The sequence below is a fragment of the Podarcis liolepis genome (assembly GCF_965112155.1).
Source record: "Podarcis liolepis genome assembly, chromosome: 13".
NCBI classification, from domain to species: Eukaryota; Metazoa; Chordata; class Lepidosauria; order Squamata; family Lacertidae; genus Podarcis; species Podarcis liolepis.
This window is the reverse complement of record NC_139573.1, coordinates 34719898-34736703: the sequence shown is the minus strand read 5'-3', so window position 1 is coordinate 34736703 and position 16806 is coordinate 34719898. Positions and strand designations below refer to the sequence as shown.

The 16806-nt window shown below is 45.2% G+C and overlaps 4 protein-coding genes across 13 annotated transcripts in view; 2 read left to right on the top strand and 2 right to left on the bottom strand.

The window, feature by feature from the left end:
* CALCOCO2 (calcium binding and coiled-coil domain 2) overlaps nt 1-3311 on the top strand; it is a 42697-nt gene extending 39386 nt beyond the window's left edge. For all 6 annotated transcript variants that reach the window (XM_083469811.1, XM_083469810.1, XM_083469815.1 and 3 more), the window contains one exon: nt 990-3311. In XM_083469811.1, coding sequence (XP_083325937.1) covers nt 990-1166 — 177 coding nt within the window. In that variant the 3' untranslated portion in view covers nt 1167-3311. The remainder of the gene's footprint in view (nt 1-989) is intronic.
* Nucleotides 3312-4161: 850 nt separating this feature from the next.
* Nucleotides 4162-5737, bottom strand: LOC310690786 (uncharacterized protein). Its single transcript, XM_083470347.1, has one exon. The coding sequence runs from the start codon at nt 5387-5389 to the stop codon at nt 4820-4822; it is 570 nt and encodes a 189-aa protein (XP_083326473.1). The 5' UTR covers nt 5390-5737; the 3' UTR covers nt 4162-4819.
* Nucleotides 5738-7572: 1835 nt separating this feature from the next.
* LOC310690762 (uncharacterized protein) lies at nt 7573-9242 on the bottom strand. The gene has a single exon (XM_083470305.1). The coding sequence runs from the start codon at nt 8826-8828 to the stop codon at nt 8163-8165; it is 666 nt and encodes a 221-aa protein (XP_083326431.1). The 5' UTR covers nt 8829-9242; the 3' UTR covers nt 7573-8162.
* A 6078-nt stretch (nt 9243-15320) lies between these two features.
* The window catches only part of TTLL6 (tubulin tyrosine ligase like 6), a 38218-nt gene continuing 36732 nt past the window's right edge, over nt 15321-16806 (top strand). The window contains exon 1 of one of the 5 annotated variants that reach the window (XM_083469573.1): nt 15321-15843. In XM_083469573.1, coding sequence (XP_083325699.1) covers nt 15797-15843 — 47 coding nt within the window. In that variant the 5' untranslated portion in view covers nt 15321-15796. Of the gene's footprint in view, nt 15844-15973; nt 16217-16806 lie in introns of those variants that run through there. The other 4 variants (XM_083469579.1, XM_083469572.1, XM_083469571.1 and 1 more) reach the window with 4 other exon arrangements.

Here is a 16806-nt window from a genome sequence, read left to right as displayed (position 1 = left end):
TACAGTTTAGAGCTATAACTTTTCCCTCCTGTCCATTTTCAAAATTATATCCAACGTCCGTCCACCTCTGTGTTGCCCTTTCTTTATAAGAATAGAGATATACAGCCTGGAAGAAAGGGTTGGAAAGCTTGAGAAGGGCAGAGAAAGCTGGGGATGGGTCATCTGCAGGGAAATGGACTGGCTTCTCTTCCTCGCACTTTTAACTCCCTTTTTAAGTGATCCTAAGGAGGGAGGCTAAACCTCTGAAACTTCAGTAAGAGCCCGAGACTTTACAACCCTAATAGAGCGATTGCAGATGGGTCCTCATTCTTAACACTTTTTCACTTCCCCCGCACCCTACCTTACCAGGTTTAAATATATATATATCTGTCCACTGTTAAGCTGTTTTGGCAGGAAATACCCACAAGAAGGATGGGCAGCAAATGAGGTGGTGGTTCCAGGCCCTTAAGTTCTGTCGCCCTTGCCCTCGTTGCCCTGCCCTAGCCAGCCTCAAGTACCCGTGCTCAGTTGCATTTTTGCAGCAGATAATCTGCCTCTCCCATAAATAGCAACACCCTAGTGGTCCCGGGCCCTAAGGAAGTTAGATTAGCTTCAACCAGAGCCAGGGCCTTTTCAACACTGGCTCCGGCCTGGTGAAACGCTCTGCCTCATGAGACCAGGGCCCTGCGGGATCTGATTTCTTTCCGCAGGGACTGTAAGACAGAGTTGTTCCGCCTGGCCTTTGGCTTGGAGCCAATTTGATTCCCTCCCCCTCTTTCTTTTTCCTTTCTCCTCCTGTGATGAGGCTGCATTTTAATATTTTAATGTTTCAATAGTTTAATGTTGTATTTTAATCTTGTTTTTAAGTTGTAGTCATTCAACTTGTTTTTATTATTGCTTGTTAGCCACCCTGAGCCCAGCCTTGGCTGGGGAGGGTGGGGTATAAATAAAAATTATTATTATTAGTATTAGTATTATGCTTCCACGTTCTCATTCTCGCCTCCATTTAGGTCTCCGTGAGAAAATGTCCCATGTGTGACGAAGTCTTCCCTAATGACATCGGGGAGCAGCAGTATTCAGATCATGTACGGAGCCACCTTCTGGAGTGTCCGTACTGCGACGAGAGCTTTGACAACTCCAATAAGCAAGTGTATGATGACCACGTCTACTGCCACGGCTTAGACTAAATTTTGGTCTGCTTGCATAAGCTACAAAGGGATAGTGCCTCTTTATCTTACCCCACTTCCCCACTGCCTTTTTAATGTTATGACAGAGACTGGCACAGAAGGATTTCTGTGCTGTTAGACTCGCCATGCCAGGGGAAAACTTGTTGCTGGGACTGCAGCATTGTTCATTTCCTTCCGTCTGTTCTGCACACCTGTTAACTGCTAAATGCACTATGCTTCCGCTATGGAAAAGGACACATATTTCTTGACTAAGTACATCTTTCAACAGATTAAAGCTCGTTACAAGTTATTTCAAAGGGATGAGCATTTTATTAAAATGGATGGTGATTTTCTTCCTATACGTTTGCAACTGACAGAAACCCCTACAGCAGAAGAGATTTGTTTTGTTAACAATAGTTTGTCTAGCTGTCTAAACTATAGAAATTCCACCTTCGCTTGCTTTGTGTCCTGTTCTCGGTAAAGGAAATAGATAATTGTGAAACACCCCAGAAGTGTAGTAGCATCCTTACCTGCCTTCAAGCTGTTTTGGACAAAGATAAGAAGAGAAGAAAGTTTATGGGCTCGCCAGTAGTGCATCACATCTTGGGTGAAGTGCTTCTGAATGGTGGTGGTTAGGGGGGGAAAGCAGAGAGCTCAAACTTGGTTTCAACTAAAATACTAGTGTCCAGAATGCCTTTGTGACTGAACAGGAGCATGATGCACGAGTGAAAATTAAGTCAAAATGTCTCGCACCATCAAAAAGCCACTTTGCTTTCCAAGGAGTGGAAGCATTTTGAGAAGTGAAAGAGGGTTGGCTGGTGGGCCATAATTTCATAACTCCCCACGCCATTCCCCAAAGTGACCATGCCAGCAAGTTTAGTAGCCACAGGATTATTTTCTCCAGGCATCTTTTGCTTCCAGGCAGGCAACTGGGGAAAGAGTGGTAGCTTGGCATCCGTGAACGGAATCGGACTCACCATGCTGGATAGAGTGGGGGGGTTGTTCTCCCATTGCTGACCATTACGCTATAGGCAGAACTCGCCAGAAAGCTGTTCTCTGTGCAGCCCCACTGAAATGAATGGGAGCAGTTTAAGAACAGTGCATCTTACACAGGTCATCTGAGGTAAACTCTGTTCAAAACAGTGGTGGCATGAGGGGAAAAAATACTGGGATAGAAGTAGGCCGAAGAGGCATAGTGGATTCTGTGCAGGCAAGCTCTGTGTGATATGTTTTATGTTTAGGACTTATCCTAAATCATTCACATTTTGCGGCAAGACTGCTGTCAAAAACACATTTACTCAGAAATGAGCCCCACTGATTTCAGTGAGCCTTACTTCCAGGTAGGAGGGCAGTCTCAAAGAGTGCCACACCTGCCTCTGAGCCCGTCCAACAAATCTGACTGGAGTCTCTGTGTGTCCTTATAGCGGGTATAAAGAACCCGTGGGCACCAGAACAGCCATCAGGTAAACATTAGGAGATGAAACTCTTCTAATTCAGAATATCTGATATGTAGGCTACTTTGTCTCTTCCACATTCACTTGTCTTTGGGTTGTTTTGCCAGACTGTGAGGCAATGGCTACTTTCCGGGCTGCTTCGAAAGCCTCCTGTCTCTTTAGCCCATGGAATGTAAGGCTCAGGGCCTTGAAAACGGTTCTGTTCTAAGAATTTCTTCTTTAATCCTCTTATTTATCTACCGCCTCCAAATGGTAACTCAGGAATCAAAGTGACAACGTTAAAAACAAAACAAAAACCCACATTTTAATAGAAGAGAATCTTCATGATTTCATTGCTGTTTGGGAATTTGCAAGGCTCAATGCAAACTTGGATTCTCTGATTTTTTAAACAAGCCACCTTCAACTTATATTCCTGCTGATTACGTATGTAGAATACTTGCTCAAAAGAATCTTTGTAATTTTGATGTAGATGTGTTCTCCTATGCAAGACCAAAAGCTGTAACATGGTTAGTTGCCTACTATGTATTGATTACTGATAGACCTCTAATGTTGTTGGGGGAAATCCATTTTGTGTTTTAATAGCGTTCTGCTTTCAACTACTTTTGATGATTGCTTTTTAAAAGCATGGTATGTTAACACTTCTTCCAATGCTGAAAATGTAAAGTTGTATTGGTTGGCCTCCTGCAGTGTAATATTAAATAAGTGGACTTCAGTTTTTCTCATCTTATATTTCAAAGCAGCCAACTGGGAACTTCATTCTGCGCTCTTTCCCTTTGATTCCAGTGATTAGAATATGTAATGGGGGGGGGGGAGAGACAGACAGACAGACAGACAGAAAGCACAAACAATTAATCACAAGAAGAGCCCTATGGGATCAGACCAAAGGTCCATCTATCCCACATTCTATGATGACCACAAACAAAATCTGTGAACTACCCTGAGACTTGCGGGTATAGGGCGGTGTACAAATTTAAAGAAGGATAACAACAACAAGCTGGGCGCAAAAACACTCTCCCTCTCCCACCCCCAGTGATTCCCAGTAATTGGTATTCAGACTCATACCAGTGTGTGATTTAGGTACAATCTGTTCTGCAAGAAGCTGTCCCAAGATGTTTTGCTGCCTGTGGAGAAGGACAAGGGGGTGCCCTCCCGCCCGCCCGCCCGCCAGTCCCATATACAGGTATGCCCATGACCACTCTGGCTCTTCAATCTTATTTAAATAGTACAAAGGAGGCAACGTCTCCCAGTGCCCCTCCAAGCACAGCTCTGTCCTCTTAACACCTCGCTGCCACTCCTTTCCCCAAAATGCCCTGCATCTGCCCCTTAAGAAAAGAAGAAGCGTATATTGATTTTCAAATATGCAGCAGCTCGGCAGCTTAAAGCAATATACACAGCAGTGACGAAGGAAAACAGCGCCACTACCCCATGGAGCACAGGTCAATGTACTACAATGAGAATAAAAATCAAGTCTCTTCCGTGTAAGGACAATACGAAAGCCCAGCCCGGATTATTTTAATATGTCTTTTAAAAAATAATTATTCATTATTATTTTTTAGAAAACATAGATTTCTTTTCAATTTAATTAAAATGGTTTGACATAACAGTAATAAAACATTTTTAAAAAAACAGAAGTGGCAAAATAAAATCCTAAGTCATTAAAGAAGAGATAAATCAGATAGGCTATAGGTATAAAATGAGAGGACAAAGAAGGGCTTTTCCAGGACCCAAGTGCGGAAGTAGAATGAAAAATGATCAAGTTTACATTACAGCAGCACTCAGATAACCTAGGATCCAGAGATTATAGTGATGCGGCTGATTATTCAAGTTTTAAAATCCAGGAATTTTCGTTTTGGTTAATGATGTGTTGAACAAAAGGAAAAGCAGCAATGTTGGCCCATAAGAAACATTCTGAATTAAGAGAATGCCTTTATTGGTCCAGACAATGGATCACACAAGTCCTGTGAATAGTCTAATAGTATACCATGTTCAGTGTCCAAGAAGCACACTAAGGCATGTGCACATTCTCCAAAATCCCATGGCAGCAGTGGATAAGCAGGACAGAGTCCTTGCACGATGAAGGCATCTCCAGAGCATCTGAGCCAGAAGAAGCAACTGATTAGCAGGATGTCTTGTTTCCTCCATGCAACATGGGGGTCTTTGTAAAAAGGTAAAGGGACCCCTGACTGTTAAGTCCAGTTGCGGACTACTCTGGGGTTGTGACTATTTACCCTGGGCTTTGCGATACACCTTGACCATCTCGGACAGCTTCCACATGGCCTCGGGGATTCCATCTCCGTTCACAGCACAACAGCCCTGCACATGCCACCGATGCCCTCGCAGTTTCCTCAGCCCCATTTTTTCGGCCACTTCTAGTGGGGGCCACGCTCCAGGCAAGTCTTGCTTGTTGGCCAGCAGCAGTACGGGCACGTCTTGCAAGTCCTTGGCCTCCAGCATGACTTCCAACTCAGACTTGGCCTCCTCAAAGCGAGTGCAATCTGCACTGTCCACCATGAAAACCAGCCCATCTGTGTTGGGATGGTGATGCCTCCACAGTCCTCTAATCAGGCCTTGACCAGCCACCTCCCAAATGATGAAAGAGATGTTGTTGATATGCTGTATCTTTTCCACATTGAAGCCGATGGTGGGAATGGTCGTAACTGTTTCGTTCAGCTTCAGCTTATAGAGGAGGGTGGTTTTGCCAGTTGCATCCAGGCCCAGCAGGAGAATCTGAGCCTCCGTCCCATAGAAGCTCTGCAAAGCACTCTGAATCCGGCTGAGTAAGAGTCCCATGGTGAAACACCACCGCCATTCTTCTCCAGATGCAGGGAATGTGACACATGGGGAAGAATCGCCTTCCTTTTTATAGTCGGCTGTTGTTTCATTGGCTCAACTCTAGGGGGTGTGATGTGGAACTGTCATTACTGTCTTGTTGGCAGCAGACATGCTGGAAGTTTTGCAGAGGAGCTTTTCTGATGCAGGAAGTTTTGATGTAACCAGCGCCTGGCCAGCTAATAGGACCGGTTCAGCGTTCTGGCTGTACAAGTCATGGAGTGAGTTTTGCTGCTGCTTGTGTTGCAAATAGCTTTTAGTTCATATCAGCAAATCCAGTTTTGCTATGGGGTTATTTGAATTCGTTGCAGAGCCTTTTGGCAAGGTGACAGATGTTTTTCATGACAAGATTGAACACAATTGAACACAAGAAGAGCCCTACTGGATCTGACCAGAGGCCCATCTAGTCCCACATTCTGTTCTCATATTGGATGGCTCTATGGTCTAAACCACTGACCCTCTTGGGCTTGCTGATCGGAAGGTAGGCAGTTTGAATCCCTACGACAGGATGAGCTCCTGTTGCTCTGTACCAGCTTCTGCCAACCTAGCAGTTCAAAAGCATGCCAGTGCAAGTAGATAAATAAGTACTACTGCAGAGGGAAGGTAAACAGCATTTCTATGTGCTCTGGATTCCATCACGGTGTTTCATTGCACCAAAAGCTGTTTTCTCATATTGTCCACATGACCTGGAAAGTTGTCTGTGGACAAACGCCGGCTCCCTCGGCCTGAAAGTGAGATGAGCGCCGTAACCCCACAGTCACCTTTGACTGGACTTAACCATCCAGGGGTCCTTTACCTTTAGCTTTACCTTATCATAGTGGCAAACCAGATGACCATGTGATGACCACAAGCAAAATCTGTGAACCACCCTGAGACTAGCGGGTATAGGGTGGTGTACAAATTTAAAGAAGGATAACAACAACAACCTGAGCGCAACAACACTCTCCCTCTCCCACCCCCAGTGATTCCCGGTAATTGGTATTCAGACTCATACCAGTGTGTGATTTAGGTACAATCTGTTCTGCAAGAAGCTGTCCCAAGATGTTTTGCTACCTGTGGAGAAGGACAAGAGGGTGCCCTCCCTCCCTCCCTCCCTCCAGTCCCATATATAGGTATGCCCATGACCACTCTGGCTCTTCAATCTTATTTAAATAGTACAAAGGAGGCAACGTCTCCCAGTGCCCCTCCAAGCACAGCTCTGTCCTCTTAACTGCAACTCCTTCCCCCAAAATTCCCTGCTCCTTAAAAAAAGAAGCATACAGTGGTACCTCGGGTTAAGAACTTAATTCATTCTGGAGGTCCGTTCTTAACCTGAAACTATTCTTAACCTGAGGTACCACTTTAGCTAATGGGGCCTCCCGCTGCCGCCTCACCGCCGCTGCGCAATTTCTGTTCTCATCCTGAAGCAAAGTTGTTAACCTGAGGTATTATTTCTGGGTTAGTGGAGTCTGTAACCTGAAGCGTCTGTAACCTGAAGCGTATGTAACCCGAGGTACAACTGTATACTGATTTTCAAATACATAGCTCCTCAGAAGCTTAAAGCCATAGAAACAGCAATTGGGGGGGGGGGAGAGTGCCACCGCCCCATGGAGCACAGTGAGAATAAAGATCAAGTCTCATCACTGTAAGCACAATATGAAAGGGAGTGGGAGCCGCCACCTCACTCTGTGCCAGCCCAGATTATTACAACTAAACCATACGAGGGTATCAAGTAGAAGGAGATGTACACAAACACTGGAGGAGCTAAATGTGTTGAGCAGATAGCATGGCTATATTCACACTCAGGGCCTCTGAGAGCGACATGGAGATTACGGGTTGTAAACAATGCTAGTCCTTCTCTGAGTAGACCCACGGAAGTTATTAGACATAACTAAGCTTGAGTCATAATCCAACTAGCATCGGATACAACCCATGAATTAGCAGCTTTCACCATAAAGACCTCAAATCTGGTTTCCAATACGCTGTCTGTGAACCCCATTTCTTGAACCGCTGGCAGCCCTAACGTATTTTAAAGACCAAGTTATAAGCCACACTCTGGAGATAAAGAAAATGCCAAGAGATTTTATTTTGTCTTTTAAAAATTTATTATTCATTTTGTTTATAGAAAACAGAGATTTCTTTTCAATTAAATTAAAATGGTTTGACATAACAGTAATAAAACATTTTGAAAAACAGAAGTGGCAAAATACAATCCTACGACATTAAAGAAGAGAGAAATCAGTTGAGCTATGGTACAAAATAAAAGGGAAAAGAAGGGCTTTTCCAGTATACAAGTGCGAAGTAGAATGGAATATGATCAACATTATATTACAGCAGCACTCAGATAACCTAGGATCCAGAGATTATAGTGGTGCGGCTGATTATTCAAGTTTTAAAGTCCAGGAAATTTCGTTTTGGTTAATGATGTGTTGAACAAAAGGAAAAGCAGAAAGGTTGGCCCATAAGAAACATTCTGAATTAAGAGAATGCCTTTGTATCGGTCCAGACAGTGGATTACAAAAGTCCTGTGAATAGTCCAATAGTGTACCATGTTCAGTGTCCAAGAAGCACACTAAGACATGTGCACCTTCTCCCAAATCCCATGGCAGCAGTGGATAAGCAGGATAGAGTCCCATATAGACCTTGTGCAGATGAAGGCATCTCCAGAGCATCTCAGCCAGAAGAAGCAATTGATTAGCAGGATGTCTTGTTTCCTCCATGCAACATGGGGGTCTTTATATGCCTCCCCAATTGACTATTTACCCTGGGCTTTGCGATACACCTTGACCATCTCGGACAGCTTCCACATGGCCTCGGGGATTCCATCTCCGTTCACGGCACAGCAGCCCTGCACATGCCACCGGTGCCCTCGCAGTTTCCTCAGCCCCATTTTTTCGGCCACTTCTAGTGGGGGCCACGCTCCAGGCAAGTCTTGCTTGTTGGCCAGCAGCACTACGGGCACATCTTGCAAGTCCTTGGTCTCCAGCAGGGCTTCCAACTCGGACTTGGCCTCCTCAAAGCGAGTGGAATCTGCACTGTCCACCACGAAGACCAGCCCATCTGAGTTGGGATGGTAATGCCTCCACAGGACTCTGATCCGGTCTTGACCACCCACATCCCACATGGTGAAAGAGACGTTGTTGATGGGCTGAATCGTTTCCACATTGAAGCCGATGGTGGGAATGGTCGTGACGGTTTCGTTCAGCTTCAGCTTATAGAGGAGGGTGGTTTTGCCAGCTGCATCCAGGCCCAGCAGGAGAATCCGAGCCTCCGTCCCATAGAAGCTCTGCAAAGCACTCTGAATCCGGCTGAGTAAAAGTCCCATGGTGAAACACCACCGCCGTTCTTCTCCAGACGCAGGCAATGTGTAGCTTGGGGAAGGATTGCCTTCCTTTTTATAGTTAGTCGGCTGTTGTTTCATTGGCTCAACTCTAGAGGGTGTGATGTGTAACTGTCATTACTGTCTTGTTGGCAGCAGTCATGCTGGAGGTTTTGCAGAGGAGCTTTTCTGATGCAGGAAGTTTTGATGTAACCAGCGCCTGGCCAGCTAATAGGACCGGTTCCGCATTCTGACAGTACAAGTCATGGAGTGAGTTTTGCTGCTGCTTGTGTTGCAAATAGCATATCAGCAAATCCAGTTTTGCTATGGTTATTTGAATTCGTTGCAAAGCCTTTTGGCATGGTGACAGTGTTTTTCTTTTCTTTAATCATGTGAAAATACCATTGGCAGTTTTTCATCATCTGAAAAGCAGAGCTTCTTAAGACCCACAAAGTTCTGGCTTGATTGACTGGCATCCCCATATCTCTTGAAACCACAGGCAAAATCTGGCAGATAACGAACATGCACCATGCATTTAGAACACAGTCTTTTCCTTTTATGTATAATTCCTCCCATCCTGATCTGGCGGAAAACATGATGTAGCAGGATGAATAAAAACTGATGATTAAAAATAAATTGAAATGGTATTGTCTTTTAAAAATTTGTGATCTTATTGACTATTCAGCTCCATGTGTTTCTACTTGGGAGTTCAATAGGACTTATTCCTTTGGGAGTATGTTTAGGATTGCAGCCTAAGCTGCTTTCTCAAAGATACCTGTTTATGCAGAGAGAGTGGATATATTGTGCAGGTTTAGAGGTCTATATATTTTTTTTTTAGAGTGAACACATTTTATAATATTTTACAGTTTTTTTTAAAAAAAGAAAGAACATGCATTTATAATTTTGTGTTTTATTATTGTAAATTGTATGGGATGCCTCTGGGTATGTGAAGTGACATGTACATATAATAAACTTAATTAATATTAAATGATTTAGCACAAGCCTTCGGTGTCCTATGACCCCCAAATGTGAGATGTGTGCCTATATAGCCAGCTCGAGACTTCACGGCCTCTGTAACAACCATGGGGCTCTCTTAGTACATCACTGTCCCAACATATATGGATATGCCCTTGAACTGGTCTTTGCCACAGGGCGGATTGCTAATATTTGGTTGATTGGGGGAGGGGGCTCATTTTTCACAGATGGAGCATTCCCTGGTGAGGTTTGGACTGCTTCAAGCTGCAGGGACCAATTGTGTTCCTCTGCCCCTGGAGGCTTATGGAATCTAATGGATTCTTGAATGTGCTGGAGAGATAACACGGCTGGTGCTCCTGTCAGGGCTCTTGTTAATTTGGAATGGTAAAATGCATAGAACCATCTACACAATCGCTCCTGAGTGCGCTCACTGTTGCTGTGGAGCACATCCTCTAGTCGGTGGGACGCGGGTGGCACTGTGGTCTAAACCACTGAGCCTTTTGGGTTTGCTGATCAGAAGGTTGGTGCTTTGAATCTCCACGACGGGGTGAGCTCCCATTGCCTTATCCCAGCTTCTGCCAACCTAGCAGTTCGAAAGCACACCGGTAGATAAATAGGTATCACTGCGGCGGGAAGGTAAACAGACGTTACAGCGTTCTGTTAAAGTTAGATGAGCGCCGCAACCCCATAGCCGCCTTTGACTGGACTTAACTGCCATGAGGTTCCTTGCCTTTTACCTTACCTCTAGTCACCTGTGTGTGATGAAATAGGAGGCTTCGCGGCTAGAGTGCAGATGGCATAAATCTTGGTCTGTATGTGACCGAACACATGTGAAGTCACACTACCATGCCTACCGTATCTCTGCCACCTTCGCATCTCCAAGTAGCTGGCTGGCAGAGCTTTTCCAAGCGCGGAATGGGCTTTTGTCATCTGGCCAAGACAACGTTGCTCTGACACGCTCAGGAGCCTGATGTAACAGCTTTGCAATGTACTTTAGGGACAACATAACTCAGATTTGGACAGAGTTGGGTGCCGCAGCCAGAGCCAGTGCAGTGAAGTCATCCAGGCACTTCATCCAGACACTGTCTGTTGCATCCGAACTGAATCAGTTTCAATTATAGTGACCTGAGGATATAGACAAGCTGCTTGAAGAATTGTGGCTGACCACCTGTCTGTCACAGTCCGGTTCATGGGCGATCCCATGGGCTGGGGACGTCGGGACCAGGGGCAAGATGGAGGGGTAGGACCAGGACCAGGAGTCCAGAAGCCAGGAGTCAGAAAGCCAAGAACCGGGAGTCAAGAAGTCAAGGGTCCAAGGATCAAGAAGCAAGGAGTCACAAAGTCAGGGGTCCGAGGATCAAGAAACAAGGAGTCACAAAGTCAAGGGTCCGAGAAGCAAGAAGCAAGGAGTCACAAAGTCAGGGGTCCGAGGAGCAAGAAGCAAGGAGTCATGAAGTCAGGGCTCCGAGGAGCAAGAAGCAAGGAGTCACAAAGTTAGGGGTCTGAGGATCAAGAAGCAATGAGTCAAGGAGTCAAACGCAGCAAGGCAAGGAATATGTTGCTGTGGCAAAGAGCCAAAGGGAAAATGCTGACCTTATATCCCTTCTCGGCTTTTGCCATCAGGTGCTGTGAGTTACTAATCAACCTCACCTTGCCTCTTCAGAACAAACTTAGGAAGGCCCCAGTCCTGCAGACTCCCATTGGTCACAGGGCCTGGCTCCTGCACGCACACCTGACACTGTCACCTTGACCCTTGGCCACCTTGGCTTCTTATAACTAGTCAGATAGGATTGATTTCATGCATCCAGGGAGTAAACAATGCTTCATTGAAGGAGAGGGAGGTACCACCACCTTGAAGGATGTGGTGGTGCTTCCCCTGCTTAGGAGGAGCTTCCTGGACCTGGAAGTGTCACACGGTGACAATTATCCTCTTTTGGGGCAAGGGGTGGCACTGTGGGTTAAACCACAGAGCCTAGGACTTGCCGATCCGAAGGTCGGCGGTTCGAATCCCCGTGACGGGGTGAGCTCCCGTCCCGTCGCTTGGTCCCTGCTCCTGCCAACCTAGCAGTTCAAAAGCACGTCAAAGTGCAAGCAGATAAATAGGTACCGCTCCGGCGGGAAGGTAACCAGCGTTTCTATGCGCTACTCTGGTTCACCAGAAGCGGCTTAGTCATGCTGGCCACATGACCCGGAAGCTGTACGCCGGCTCCCTCGGCCAATAAAGCGAGATGAGCGCTGCAACCCCAGAGTCGGCCATGACTGGACCTAATGGTCAGGGGTCCCTTTACCTTTTTACTTGAGACAGGAGTGGCAGTCTAGCATGCTTGGAGGAAACTGAATATGTGGCTCCATTTCATAGCACTAAAATGACCTTCATTGCCTTCGCTGATGATATTTGTCAGGACAGGAAAGAGATGCAGGCCCTGCTCATTCTTCTTGACCTCGCGGCAGCTTTTGATATCATTGACCGCGAATCCTTCTAGAGTGACTCAGCGTGTTGGGGGTTGGGGCACTGAGACAACAGGATGGTACACCTACCCAGAGGCAAGTTTATCCATGGGCAACTGCCCCACTCAGCCCTCCTTTTGTTCTTAGTTACTTGTCCATCAATTATTACTACATTTTTACATGTCTATTGACATTGACTTGGAATACACAGCCATTTGTAAATCAGTTGGTTCCTTCTTTTTAAGAATATATACAGCTAAATGCCAGAAAAGCAGTGTTTTGTTTTTGTTTTTTTAAGAATTCTGGACATTTCCCAACTTGACTGTCCACTGGCAAATTCACTGATGACTGAATGTTAGCAGTTGCCAGGATAGTCAAATGTTCAGAATTATAAAGAAAGGAACTGCTTTTCAAACATTTAGCTGCATATATACTTGAAGGGAAAGAGGGGGGAAATGGGGACATTTAACGAGGGTACTGTATTTGTTGGTTCTTCAGATATACTAGTAAATGACAGAAATGATAAGACATGAAGCTTGATTTTGACATTTATCTCCAGGCCATAGTACATGTCTGTTTTCAGTAAATGTTTCAGCCACCAGGCAATAAATTTTCAGCTGCTAACTTTCATTTGTCACAAATACTCTGTATTTAGTACACAAGTTTTGTATGTTAGGCTGTAACTGGGTGTTAGGAAAAGTGTGAGAGAAAGGGAAAATAATAAGATTGCTAATTAGGTACACTATTTATTTCTGCCCTCTGAATAATTATGTTCTTTATCAGCACAATACTAATTTATTATTAGATAAAAATTCTAATAGAAAGTTACAAGGAACACCTCATAAACAAGAGCTTGTTCTTTTATAGGTCTCTAAGGACCCAATAGACTGTGTATCTGTACTCTGTGATTGTATGGCATTTGGATTGTCGGAGACCAATTACTTTAAACAGTTTTCAATTATTCCGCAGTGTTGCAGCACACTGGCAGAATTCTAGTTTTATGCCACGGATATCAGAGCATGAATCAGAGAACTATGGGGAAAACTTAAAAAGCTGGGTTCACTAGACTAGGACAAATCTGTTGAGAGATCTGCTTTGCAAGAACTCTGTATCAACCTGCGCTTTATTTCATCAATGGACTTGTAGATTTCTTGTTCCAAAAGGAGGGGTCTGCATGATGAAATGCAAAGCCTCTTCTCAATCAAAGAATGTGGTTCGCAAACACTCAATTGGCTTGCAAAGCCAGGCCAGATTTCTAACACTTTGCTAGCAGAGCTAACTGCTATGGTCTAGCCCAGCCTTTTTCCTTCCAAAGACAGCATCACGGGAGTAGGATCTGGGCTATTAGTGAAGCAGGAGGGCTCTCTCATCAATTACAAGTTGTCAAGGTTTTAATGGAAACCCTGTGAGCACTGTAAATCTGTGCAGTTCTGCCTTGCATGCTCTCCCTCATTTCCATCACTCCATCACTCCTTGGGGACCGCAAGTCTGCAGCATGTATCAAGCAACATAGATTGGTAGCACACAGGGGAGGGAGACCCTGAGCAGGAGCTAGGAAATCTGAACAGTTGGTAATGGGAAAGCAGCTGTTGTGTGGAGGGTTAGAGTCACCTGACCCCTTTCATACTTCAGAGGGGGTGGGGAATTTCATAGTAGGGAATGGCAGGATAACATCACCGGGAAGGTTGAAGGGGGATAAAGGCAGAATGTACCACAGCTTACACAATCACACTCTGCATGCTTGTAAATCTTGGGCAACCACAGAGCTTTATGGATAAAAGCGATGCTTCCCCCTTCTTTCTTTTACTTCCTGCTATATAAAGTTGCTTTTCAAGATGTATTTTTGAAGGCCAAAGGATGGGGCAGAAATTTAATGATCAAGACCATCTAATGAATAAATTTTTATTAAATTTTCCACCGTAATAACACCAACCACAAAGCAAAATGATACCCAAAAACAGAGAAGGAGAAAGGAAAGGGGAAAAAAGGGGGGAGGGAAAGGGGGGGAACCATAAACAAATAGACAATAATAACAAACTCAAAGTCCAATTGAATTTATTGAAACTCATTTCTAAGTGGACATGGTTAGGACTGTGCTGTCTGATAAAAAATAATAATTATTTTTAAACTAACTTAATGGATCTGTACTCTAACCATGACTAGGTCTGGGTCCAAACCAGCATCACCAGTACAGACCATAAATTTAATTGTGATGACCAGCTTGGAAAGCGTCTATTACACTCCAACGCAGGAATATGTGTGTGTGTGTAGGGTCACAAATAATCTCTGTTCTCACATTGGCTTTTGGTGAAGGCTGTTCTCTACTCACCTTCTGTACTTTTTGCTTAAGAGCTTGTCCTGCACCTGGACATTCAGCCAACATTTGCTATACAAATAGGAAGTGAAGAGATGGAGTGTGTGTTTAACAAAGCTGTGAAATGGCATTTTGTATCTAAACATTCAAGCAAGAATAGTTATGTGCTGGCTGGTTGCTGTTTGATTTTAAACTTTTTTTTTTTTTTTACAGACACCCCACCCTGAATGAAATTCGCAGATTCCTTGGTAGCCCCTAGACCAGCCTGGGAACCCTTGGGCTGGCCAGATTTCATTAGTCCACAAGAAGCGTATGTCGTGATAAAATGGTCAGGTGTTTAATAAAGGCACCACTTTTCTTCAGGACAGTGGTACCTTGGTTCTCAAACGCCTTGGTTCTTAAATGCTTTTGTTCTCAAACGCTGAAAACCCGGAAGTAAGTGTTCTGGTTTTCAAATGTTTTTCAGAAGCCAAAAGTCTGATGCGGTTGTCGGCTATTGTTTTCTGGGCGCTTGCACCAATCAGAAGCTGCACCTTGGTTTTTGAACATTTCGGAAATCAAACGGACATCCAGAACGGATTATGTTTGACACTTTTGTTTTTAATATTTATTTTGCATTTTTGTTTTTGAGGCTTTTTCGGTTAATTTGTTCTTGTGATTGTGTGGAACCCAGTTCAAGCTACTGACTGATTGTGTGACTGTGGAACTGGATAAAAGCCCCCCATCCAAACGATGACTATCATCAGTGCAGGTAAGAAATTTTTTAATTTTTATCATCAACAATGCTGCCTTATTTATTTTAAACTGCAGTACATTATTTTATGGATCAATGGTCTCGTTACGATAGTAAAATTCATGTTAAACTGCTGCTTTTAGGGGTTGTTTTTAAAAGTCTGGAACCGATTAATCCGTTTTGCATTACTTTCTATGGGAAAACATGCCTTGGTTTTGGAACGCTTTGGTTTTGGAACGGACTTCCGGAACGGATTAAGTTTGAGAACCAAGGTACCACTGTACTGTACTGCTGCCAGGAAATTATCAGCAACGGGGCTAAACCCTCGTTTCAGTATTTGCAGGTGGGGTTTGGGAGTGGAAAAAGAGAGAGGCAATTCTCTAGCAAAACTACACAGCTCTCCCCTATTCTCTCTTCCTTTCTATCTGCGATCCATTCAAGAAGGAGGAAATGCAAAGAATTCAACTTTATTCAAATTAGCCGGTCCTTCAGGATCTCTGATTGGCTACGCCTTCCAACTGTGACCAGCGAGGGAAGCGAAGGGGAGAGAGAGAGGGGCAGCGGCAGTTCGTCCTCGAGGCTAATGTTCATGCAGCGTGGATGAACCGTAGGAAAAGTTCTCGGAGCGTATTCCGTTGGAACCGAAAGTACGCATGTGCGAGATTGGGGAATCGCCGCATTAAACAGGACGCCTGGCCGGGAGGGGAGGGGGGAGGGGACGATGGAATCCCGCGCGCATGCGCCCTTGCGCTAGACCGCTAGATGCGCCTAGGCCGCCAAGCCGTCCCCATGACAACTACGTTTCCGCCCTGCTTTTTTTCATCCCACATCGCCATTTCCGATTTGTTGTCACCCCGAGGATGTAGTTTAGGCCAATGGAAAAGCAGCACGCTTTGGGGGGTGGGCTGTTTCTCTTTTTGGCCAAATGGAATCCAGTTTCGGATCCAGTTCCAGCCAATTACGCACGATGAGGCGGAGCAAAGGAAGAGCGAGGTTTGTCTGTAGGCGGGGTCAGCGCAGGTTGGTTGAGAGCAAAGCAGGGGGAAAGGGAGGGCGAAGGGCGGTTGGGCGGGGGCGGTAGAATGAAGAGCAAAGGCAGCAATAAGGGGTGGAGGCCACGCCCCCACCGAAACCAAGCCCCGCCTACTCCATGGCAAAAAAGCGAGAGGCGCTGGGCTTCTGTAATGGAGGCTGCAGTACTTTCTTTGCGCGTGTGGCTGTCCTGAAAGCCTCCTCAGCTATGGCTGACTGAAAGACATTTTACTGCCTCTGGCGGAGCAGCAAATGGCGCCCTTTCTCTCACCAGCTGAGGCGCATTAACACGAAAGGCATATACAGTTAATTCTGGCTCTTGAGGGCAGAGAATCCCACAAGCACCTCTCCCGCCTTCCCCACTTCTTGGTAGCAAAATTACAACGGCAAAAATAAAACCAAGCAACAGTTTGCTGCCTTGTCACGACTCTCAAAGTCTTTTAGCCTGCCTGATCGTGAGCAGATTGCAATAGTTGTTAAAACACGAAAATGCAGTGTTGGCTCCTAGGCTCTTCCTCCCCCCCCCCCTTTATATTTTGCTGCGTGCACACCGTCCGTTTAAAAGCACATATCCCCGC

Bases quoted from the DNA above. Each gene is read 5' to 3' on its own strand.
- LOC310690786 (XM_083470347.1), bottom strand. From the start codon at position 5,389: ATGGGACTCTTACTCAGCCGGATTCAGAGTGCTTTGCAGAGCTTCTAT.
- LOC310690762 (XM_083470305.1), bottom strand. From the start codon at position 8,828: ATGAAACAACAGCCGACTAACTATAAAAAGGAAGGCAATCCTTCCCCA.